The sequence below is a fragment of the Tupaia chinensis genome, unplaced genomic scaffold, assembly GCF_000334495.1.
Source record: "Tupaia chinensis unplaced genomic scaffold, TupChi_1.0 Scaffold000532_1, whole genome shotgun sequence".
In the NCBI taxonomy this organism is placed as follows: domain Eukaryota; kingdom Metazoa; phylum Chordata; class Mammalia; order Scandentia; family Tupaiidae; genus Tupaia; species Tupaia belangeri.
In genome coordinates, this window is record NW_006160045.1 from 7,165,233 (window position 1) to 7,175,855 (window position 10,623).

At 35.3% G+C, this 10,623-nt stretch overlaps 1 protein-coding gene across 8 annotated transcripts in view; it reads left to right on the forward strand.

The window, feature by feature from the left end:
* Positions 1-10,623, forward strand: part of CDC42BPA (CDC42 binding protein kinase alpha) — a 280,345-nt gene that overhangs the window by 233,865 nt on the left and 35,857 nt on the right. For all 8 annotated transcript variants that reach the window (XM_014591108.1, XM_027775224.1, XM_027775225.1 and 5 more), the window contains 5 exons: positions 3,605-3,710; positions 5,069-5,205; positions 5,827-5,966; positions 7,133-7,214; positions 9,808-10,024. In XM_014591108.1, the coding sequence (XP_014446594.1) occupies positions 3,605-3,710; positions 5,069-5,205; positions 5,827-5,966; positions 7,133-7,214; positions 9,808-10,024 (682 nt within the window). The remainder of the gene's footprint in view (positions 1-3,604; positions 3,711-5,068; positions 5,206-5,826; positions 5,967-7,132; positions 7,215-9,807; positions 10,025-10,623) is intronic.

Sequence of the window (10,623 nt, forward strand, 5' to 3'; positions counted from 1 at the left end):
AAAACCCCAAACACCCACCCACCCCCCCCCACCCCAAAAAAAAAAAAAAAAAAGGATGAAGGTCATCTCGTAGCTATCTCAAATAAGTATTCTAGAGTAGAGAAAAAATATTTTTAGAAAGAAAAACTATTTTTAAAAATTGATTTCCTTAAGTATTTTTTAAAAATTTCTTTAAATGTTTAAAAATTCTTTTTAAAAGAGAAAGATTTGTGTTTACTTGTCATTTATTGGTGGTAAAATTTTCATTATTTACAACTAGTTTTTAAGTTTTCATCAGGAGTTGTAATTGGTTATATTTTGGTCTCACATCTTTGTTTAAAAATATTTTACTTTCTCCCATGTGTTTCTTCAAGCAACACAGATAAAGTTGAAATGAACTCTTTCTATTCACTTCTTTTGAAATGTGAGATTATAGTTCTCAATTGATTCCAAATTACCACATAGTCTAAAATTCTAATTTAGGTTTATCTTTAGGTATATTGTCTTTGTTACCAGATTTTTTTCAGGTTTTTTTCCTTCTTTTTCAACTGTCCTTTGGGAAACTTTAAAATCAAATATTGACCAGGAGGATGTAAACAAAGGTCTTAGAAAGATTACAAACTGAGTAATCCAGTCCCTATGATTGAATTTATGTATTTTTCTGTTACTGTTTCTATTTGGCCTGCCAAAAACTAAACCAAAATCTGATTGTGTATTGCCTAAAAATTGAATCAGAATCTTTCATTATATGTTATATTACCCTTGGTTCAAATTAGTGAAATATACACCTTTTAATCTTTAATAGTAAATTATACCCTTTCTCCCATGACTTAGTCTTCTAAGTAGATCACTGGTCACCTAAAATTAATGCTCTCCCAGGCAGTCTTTTTTAGTTTTCTACTACCACACTCAGAATTGTGATATCCTGAGTATATCTCTGAGGGAAAAAAAGTATGCAACAGATATAACTTTTGAAAGCAATTTCTTGGGTGTTACGAAGAATTACTACTAATTTTGTCACAGCAGCAGTTCTTTTTTTTGCTGCTGCTTCAAGACCAGCAGTTAGCGTAATGGCTATGTCACTGAACTCCCATGTAGTCAACCGTGGTTCGAGTCCCAGACCCAGTGGTTTAAACTCACGCCAGGTGCATGTGCGTGTATGCCCAAGATCCCAAGGAGAATGGAGGAGAAGGGATTGCGGCATGGCCATCCCCCCGGGGGTGATTTCTCGCTTTCTGTCTCTCTGTCTTTCTGGCAAGCGCATGTGCCCTGTAGCAAAAAAAATCTCCAAAAAAAAAAAAAAAAAAAGACCTATCTACATATCTTGTTATCCTTTAAAAGAAAAACAATGAAGTTACTTTGAGCAGTTGATTAATTCTTCTTTCATTGTAGTAAAAACATCTAGAACCATCAGTCAGTAAACTAATCTTCTATCTTTTTCATTAATCTGTTTTGAAAACTGAAAAAGTTAGAAAATTTTTACTTTCTCAAAGAGCCCAAATTTCTGGACCAGCAGTTAGCATAATGGTCATGTTGCTGGACTCCCATGTAGTTGACCACAGTTCGAGTTTCAGACCTGGTGGCTTAAACTCATGCCGATGTGTGTGCGTGCGTGCCTAAGATCCCGAGGAGAATAGAGGAGAAGGGATTGCAGCGTGGCCAGGAGGGTGATTTCTCGCTTTCTGTCTCTCTGTCTTTCTGGCAAGCACATGTGCCCTATAGTAAAAACCTCTCCAAGAAAAAAAAAAAAAGAGCCCAAATTTCAAAATAAAACAAGTGTGGAGGAGAAAGGTTGAACAGGATTTTATATGATATTTTATATGACGTTAACAAGTTCTTTAATCTGTTTAAGGAAATAATAATTTTTATTTTTCTTTTTAAGAGATTTTTGCTATAGGGCGTGTGCCCTCTCTGGAGGGACAGAAAGAGACAGAAAATGAGAAATCAACCCCCCATGGGGATGGCCATGCCACAATCCCTTTTTTTCCCCCACTTTTCTCCTGGAATTCTGGGCTCACATGCATGCATATGCACCCAGTGTGTGATTCAAGCCACTGGGTTCAGGACTGGCATTATGGTTGACCACATGAGAGTCCAGCACCTTAACCACTGCGCCACCTGCTAGCCCCAATAATATCTCTTTCTAAAAGTATTGTTTTTATTAGACGATGTATATGAAGTACTAGCACAATATCTGCACCTTGCTTGGTCTTTGGGAGCTATAGGAATAGTTACAAAGTTAGTTGCAAGATAGTTCGTGTTCTCCTGAGAATAGAGTTGGATACCAGTGCTGTTTTGAAACTGATCAAGGATCCTGAGGAACTTCTAAAATAAAATGGTTTGAAGTTGGACCAAATTTCATGATCTCTGTAAATTTGAAGGTCACACCTCATTCCCTAACTGATGCTGATAATCAGGTCATTCTGTGTAAAAACATATTCTACTTTTCTCCATTTGGTTTTGCTTTTGTAAACATCTTTTGTGATATGTAAATTGCATATCCCAGCTGAGGAGAACAGAATTTTAAAGTTTCAAATATTCTCTTTTGTTTACTCCCAATGTTATTCTCACCCAGAATAATAACTACTTCATAACTGTTTACATCAGTATTCACATTTTTATGGGGTATAGAATACTCAATAGTTTAAATAAATCACACATATGAAAGAGAAATAGTTTGCCAGATTTAATTTTTTGATTGCTTAGTGTGTGCTGGACACTGTTTGAAAGGCTTTGCATATATTGATACTCATTTAACCACCCCTAGAGTTAGATATTATTATTGATCCTATTTTACGGATAAGGAAAGTAAGACAGAAGATTAAATAATTTACTCCTAAATTCACACAGCAGAGTGGAGAAATGGTCATTTGTTTTAATTCACTTCCTATTAAAGTAACCTGAGTTAGTATGGAAAAGAAAGGAATTATCTTTAGAGAAAAGAAATGATAGACTTTAGACAGAAATTTTATATCAACTTACCACTACATAAATCTGACAAGAGTTAGAGAACTGTAACTACTAGGTTTTTAATAAAAACATTTAGACTGCAATCTGTCCCTGAAATATTTAAGCATGTATTTTTATCTGCTCAAATGTAATACTACCTTCCTCCATGGGAGGAAACAGATTTGTGAAGCATATCATTTTCTTAGTTCCCCAAAATAAAATGTACAATTATAGTAAAAACAAGAATTTTGAATTACTCTTTTGTTTTTCCTAATAAAGTATAAAGCATTTTAAAATTTTATATTTGTATAGGTATAAATATGCAAACTTTCACTTAACTCTTTGTTGAAGAATAATTTTAAGAATTTATAGAAATCTTAAAGCCAAGATTTGCAAACCTAAAAAGGCTACAGTTTATTTTATACATTTTTCAAATGGCATTCAAGAGCAATTGATTATAATGTAACTTTTATTATTTTCACTTAGTCCATCCAGTTTAATGTTGCCTAATAAAAATATTTAAAGAGCATAAACTATAAGAAACTGTGATAAGGAATGGCAAGAATTCCTCCTATCTTATTTAGAAAACATTCTGTTAGGTGGTATAGGGATTAGACATTCACGTTATGGGAGTTCTTTAAATAATATGTATTTTTTTTATCAATTTATTTTACAGCGCAAGACTCACCAGTTTTTCGTAAAATCTTTTACTACTCCTACCAAATGTCATCAGTGTACCTCTTTGATGGTGGGTTTGATAAGACAGGGCTGTTCATGTGAAGGTAAGAACAAAATTGGGAAAAAAAGGGACCTTAGAGTCCTACCATCACCTAAATTGTAACCAAATAACTTTATTCTTTTTAAAGATAGGCAGATATTTGTTTTACTTAATCATTTGCTTTGCTTTGCATAACAGGAATGTAGACAATAAACAAAGCACGTTGTCTGTTGAATGTCAGAGAAACAAGATACCTAGTTTAATTCCGCTCATTCTTTCTCCAAAATCCACCCTTAGAATAGGAATTGCTTAGCCACTCTTAGTCTATAGTCCTTCCCAACAAACTTGTGTGTTTAAAAATTTTTAACCTTTAATCCTCACCCAACCAATTCTCAATGAAACTTTCAAATTTATTTTTATTATCTTGTTTCAAAATCTCAAGTTCACTATTTGAATTTCAAATGGAAGTACCATGAAAATATTGTTAGTAGTTAGATATGCAGGCTCTGAGCCAGACTGCCCAGGTTAGAAGTCCAGGCTGCCACTTGTGTTCTGTGACCCTAAGCAAGTCATATGTAACAGGAATGATAATGGTACCTTGCTTAGACTGCTATAGAAAAATAAAAAGCACTTAATAAAGTCACCAATTATAATTACCTTTGCAGTAGTTTAAATATATATAGTCATATCATCATAGTAACTCCTAAAATATACCCATAATTTATACCTTTTTTTAAAAAAAATTTGCTAGAGGTTGTATGCTCTTGCTGAAGAGAGGTAGAGAGAGAGTGTAAGAAAACCACCCCACACAGGGAATAGCCATGCCACAATCTCTTCTCCATCTCTCTTTCAGGATTTTAGACATACACTTTACACACCACCTGATGTGTTTTTCAAGCTGTCATATCTGGGACTTGAACTGCACAGTCAGTCATGTGGAATCCAACTGCCTTAATCACTGTGCCACTGACTGTCCTAGTTTATGCCATTTTAATCATTTAAAAATTTTATTTTCAAGAAAGATTGATAAAGTGTGCCAGATAAATCAAATATGCCAGGTAGTCTAAAAGTCCACTAATGACTGCAAAAGAGATTTCAGGGTAGATACCAAATTGCAATGAGATGTAGAGCTAGAAAGAACTCTATTCTGAGTGTTGCATGTTTTTTCTATTTGCTTCTCATTTTGATCACTAATGTTAATTAACAAAGAATTATAGTACTGCAAATAATAAAAAAATATTTACTGTTTTTCCTTGAAATTCGTAGTGCTAAGCAAGTAAACCAGCTCCCTAAATGATAAAAGCGTTGTTTAATATAAAATCAGAGATAATCATCTAACATAGCATCTTATGTGCAATGAAATTTTTATTGTTATTAAAATGAATTTTTATCAAACATTGTTTCTTTTTTTCCTTCCAAAAGCTTGTGGATTCTCATGTCACATAACTTGTGTAAACAAAGCTCCAACTACTTGTCCAGTTCCTCCTGAACAGACAAAAGGTCCCCTGGGTATTGATCCACAGAAAGGAATAGGAACAGCTTATGAAGGTCATGTTAGGGTAAGTATGATTGGGTTGGGCCTAGATTAATCCTTTACAGTTTATTAATGAATTAAAAATCAGTCACTTTACAGACATAGTACTTGATGGAAAATTAAATGAATGAAAGTCATCTGTTAATTATATCCAGAGTAATGATTTGAAAGTAAAACCCTCACCTCTGTACTTGAAAAATAAATACTAAAATGTCTCAAACTTTTTTGTATTGTCCCTGTCCTGTGATGAACAGGTGTTGAAATCTCCATAAAGGAGTGTTTGGCACATGGTCTTGCTAGAGAGGTGGCATATGGTTATGAATTACAAGATATTGAGGCACACTCTTGTTATCTTAACATTTACATTGTAAACCAAATTTATTATACTACTCATTTTGACATCTATGCTTAGAAAGCTGTGACTGTTATTCTGTTTTTTAGAATAAAGTCATTCCATTTTTGAGGAGTATGTTCTCACATTTTTTCATATTAATGATACATGTATCCTGCCTGCTACTTCACCAGCCAAAATGGCAGACTTAGAATACCCATGCAGTACCTGTAGTTTTTCACCCATGATTATATATGTAGCTGATGCTTCCATTTGAGTTGTGTTTGTTTGTTTGCCTGTATGCCTAAAACAAAGATTCCTAAGCCAGCTGGAGTGAAAAAAGGATGGCAAAGAACTTTGGCTGTAGTCTGTGACTTCAAACTCTTTCTGTATGATATTGCTGAAGGAAAAGCATCGCAGCCCAGTGTTGTCATTAGTCAAGTGATTGACATGAGGTAAGGTGTCACAAGTAAAAACACTTGTATCATTGCAACATAGGAATTTAAAATTTTCTATTGTTCTTTTAATTATATTGCTATAGTTTTTAAAAACCTAATTTCATGTTTATTTTCTAATTCACTTATATCATAGTACTAGCACAATTAAAATTAGGAAATGAGGTGTAGTTTTAGGACAGTTGGTATATATGCTGAGTGTGTGGGGCTAAGAGTCAAGGAAAAATAGCTAGTGTTTGAGTCCAAAAGACTTATTTAAATATTGCTGGAATAATGGGGGTATAATATTTATAACAGTACATAAAATCTTAGAGTATAATTCAAATGCAAAGAAAGGAAATAAAAATCACACAGGCCCTTGGAAAACGTGTTCCCAGAAACATTTAAGTAAATGTATCTCTTGAATGTTTCTGGTTTAATTTTTCAGATTCTTTCCCAGTCCCTTAGAGTCTTCTCCTTTACCTTTTCTCATAACTCCAAATACTGTTCCGAAGTCATCACCCTTGCATTGATGACTTATAAGTGTAGATCTCCAACTAAGATATATCCATCCATCACTCAAAACCAGAATTTTCAGCTATGTTTCATGTGGGCATATTATACCCACATCTCAAACACATTATCTTCCCCCACAAATACAGAATACAAAGAGAAAGATGCAAGAAAAATTTAACAGAACTTGCTATGGGAATGGATATAGAAAGCAAAGAATCAAAGATAAGACTAAGGTCTTACAGAGAGAAACAGAGAGCAAGAAGTCATCCCCCGGGGGGGATGGCCACACTGCAATCCTCTCTCCTCTATTCTTCTCTCGAGATCTTGGGCACGTGTACACATGTGCCCGTAGTGAGTTTAAGCCACCTAGTCCAGGACTGGAACTGCGGTCAACTACATGGGAGTCCAGCGACATAGCCATTACGCCAACTGCTGGTCCCTAGACTAAGGTCTTAAGCTTTCAGGATGAAGGAAATGGGGCTGGCCTTGTAGTCTAGGGTTAAGGGAAGCAGATCCCATGTGGCCAACTGGTTCAAATCTTAGTCCTGTGGTGACACATGTGTATACCTGCCCAGAATCTTGACAGGTTAGAGAAATGGAGGAAAAGAGATTGTGGCATGACCACACACACAGCTGCATATATTAACTTTTAATGTTTCACTTTTCTTTAGGGATGAAGACTTTTCTGTTAGCTCAGTCTTGGCTTCTGATGTGATTCATGCAAGTCGAAAAGATATACCCTGTATATTTAGAGTAAGTGTGTGTGCTATAATTTGATCACTGAATAATTTGGCTTTAATAACTATGTTTTGCCTTTCTATGTAAATCATAAACTTACGACAAGACAACCGTACCATCTATTCCTTTTTATGTTCCAACACTGCAATCCTCTCTCCTCTATTCTTCTCTCGAGATCTTGGGCACGTGTACACATGTGCCCGTAGTGAGTTTAAGCCACCTAGTCCAGGACTGGAACTGCGGTCAACTACATGGGAGTCCAGCGACATAGCCATTACGCCAACTGCTGGTCCCTAGACTAAGGTCTTAAGCTTTCAGGATGAAGGAAATGGGGCTGGCCTTGTAGTCTAGGGTTAAGGGAAGCAGATCCCATGTGGCCAACTGGTTCAAATCTTAGTCCTGTGGTGACACATGTGTATACCTGCCCAGAATCTTGACAGGTTAGAGAAATGGAGGAAAAGAGATTGTGGCATGACCACACACACAGCTGCATATATTAACTTTTAATGTTTCACTTTTCTTTAGGGATGAAGACTTTTCTGTTAGCTCAGTCTTGGCTTCTGATGTGATTCATGCAAGTCGAAAAGATATACCCTGTATATTTAGAGTAAGTGTGTGTGCTATAATTTGATCACTGAATAATTTGGCTTTAATAACTATGTTTTGCCTTTCTATGTAAATCATAAACTTACGACAAGACAACCGTACCATCTATTCCTTTTTATGTTCCATGTCATGCGATATTTGAGCATATAGAAAATTAGTTCTAAGTGTTTAATTAGTGAAAGACCTGTAGAAAGTATGAATAGATGGCTTCTAAAATTGTTTCTTGTTGAATAATAGGAGTCCCAATTCAATTTTCAAATAAATGCTATCATGTGGAAAGTTGGATAAGTATGACGTTTCTCAAGTTAAAAAAAAAATACAAGTTTTTCTCTTTTAAAATCTTTAGTTAAAAATTGTATAGAAATTCCTTTGTAACTGCTATTTGAAAACTTAGTGGTCTAAACTAACTAGTTATTATTTTTCATCACTCTGCGGGTCAGCCATAGAGTTCATGTAGTGTTGGCTTGGGGCACTCAGGTAGTGACCTTCCACTGAGGACACTGGAACATACAGAATGTCACATCGGGGACCTTAGTGCTGGCTGTTTGCTAGATCTCCATTCTCCTCTTCATGGGCTCCCTCTTCATGTGGTCTCTAATCATTCAGTAGACCAGCTAAGCTCTAGGTGGTTGGCTTTCAAGACAATAATGGAAGCTGCCAGGCCTTTTAAGGACTAGGTCCAAAACCTTTCTGCGTTCTGTCATGAACCCAGATGTAAAGGAAGGGAAATAGACTCCACCTCTTGAGAAGACGAATGGAACTCCATAGGAGGAATCGTCAGTAGCGACCTTTGGGCACTGTTTACTACATGTGATCTTGAGATGGTGAATTAAGACAATAGAGCTTTTAAAAATAACTACTGCCCTATTGTTATACCTATCTGCTTAGTATTTGTCTATGAATCTTATGTCTGAGTAAGGCCAGACAAAAACTATACTTAGTTATTTTGTTTTGAGACTGACAACTGTTTATTCTTCCCCATGAGCAAGAAGAGAGAAAAAGGATCCCAACATCACAATCCATCCCCACCCAGCCCTGCCTCATGGGCATGTACATGCCCGGCATACTTAGGGTGGTCACCAGACACGTACCAATAACCTTGCCATGTGAGTTAGCCTTGCAGAATGTCACATTTTACCTCTATTCACTGTCCAGTCTCTGCTTAAATTACTTTAAATGAGAACCATGTATATCAAATGTAAAATTGTTCTGATTGTGAATGTTCTTTATGTAATAGTAAACCTTTATTTAGTCCCAGGTTCTCTCAGAGATCTCCCTGCACATGCTGGGTGTGCATAAGCCCATAATCCGGGTTGGCTGAGGCTGGGGGTGGGTCATGGAGTGGGAACCGTATTGGGAGTGCTGTATGTGTCTCTTTCTGTCTCTCTTGCTCATGTAAGAAATAAATGAATAAACTTCAAAAAAAGAGCAATTGAATCTTCTGTAATGGTAATGTGATATAGTCTCATGAAGTAACGGAAAACAAATATTTATGACTTTTTAAAAATAAGTTGAAAGGTTAGTATAGTATAGTGCTTAAGAGCATGGACACAGGATCCTGAACTTCTACTTGTGTAGAAATTATTTAATTTCTCTGTATCACAGATGTAGTAATAATACCTATCCCATGAAGATGTTAAGAGTAAATGAGTTAATACTGATAAAGTACTTAGAACTACCTGGTGTTCAATAAATGTCAATTGTTACTGTTGTACAAGTGTATGTAATGCATTTTTTTTTTAGTGTTAAGTGTTCTGGCACTTCTATAGCAAAGAAAATGAAAATACTACTAACATTTTGAACGGCATCTGTTATATTTGCTTTGTCATGAATTTTAGTGCTGAACTAGTTAGGCTTATTAGGACTAGCTAAACTCTGTTAAAGGTATCATTTAATGAATGCTAATTTTATTGGTGAGTGCTAAGCAAACTAGCATAATCTTTAAACTAGCATAAAGGGTGTCAATTTTCTAATATAATGAATATTGATTAAATTGTTCTAGGTCACAGCTTCGCAGCTCTCAGCATCTAGCAGCAAATGTTCAATCCTGATGCTAGCAGATAGTGAGAATGAGAGGAGTAAGTGGGTAGGAGTACTGAATGAATTGCACAAAATTTTGAAGAAAAACAAATTCAGAGACCGCTCAGTCTATGTTCCCAAAGAAGCTTATGACAGCACTCTACCCCTCATCAAAACAACCCAGGCAGCGGCAATCATAGGTACGAATTTGTATTTATCATATTATGATTATGATTTACTAATCTAACCTAGAGTGGGGACTAGCTTTCATCTAGGGGTCCCCAGTGTCCAACCAATATACATTATGTCACAGATGCTAAATAAATGTTTTTTCAGTGAGTGGCGCTTACATAAGATATTCTTTTGTCTTTCTATGTGCATTTTCTTTTGAAAAGCAACAGTGCTAAAGATTAGTCTGCTAGTCTATTTTCCTCTTGTGTGCCTTAGAACAGGTTAATTTCTTAGAACATAAATTCTGTATGTTAAATGTAGATTATTAGAATACATAATACTGTGTCCTGCATATAGAATGTCTTCAACAAATGGCAGCTTCTGTGTGTGGAGGTTTAAATTTTTTCCCTATTCTTATGTACATACTCCACTCTTTTGTTACTTTCTAGTAAATACTGAAAAGTTTAATGAGAAGGGTTCACATGCCTTTCTCAGTTTTTTTTCCTCCCAAAACAAGAAATGGGACTGGACTCAGGTACCAACAAACTAGGTTTTTGATTTTTTTCTATCTTTTTTTTTTTTTTTTTTTTTTTTTTTTTTTTTGCTCACAATTTTTTTTTGTTGTGTA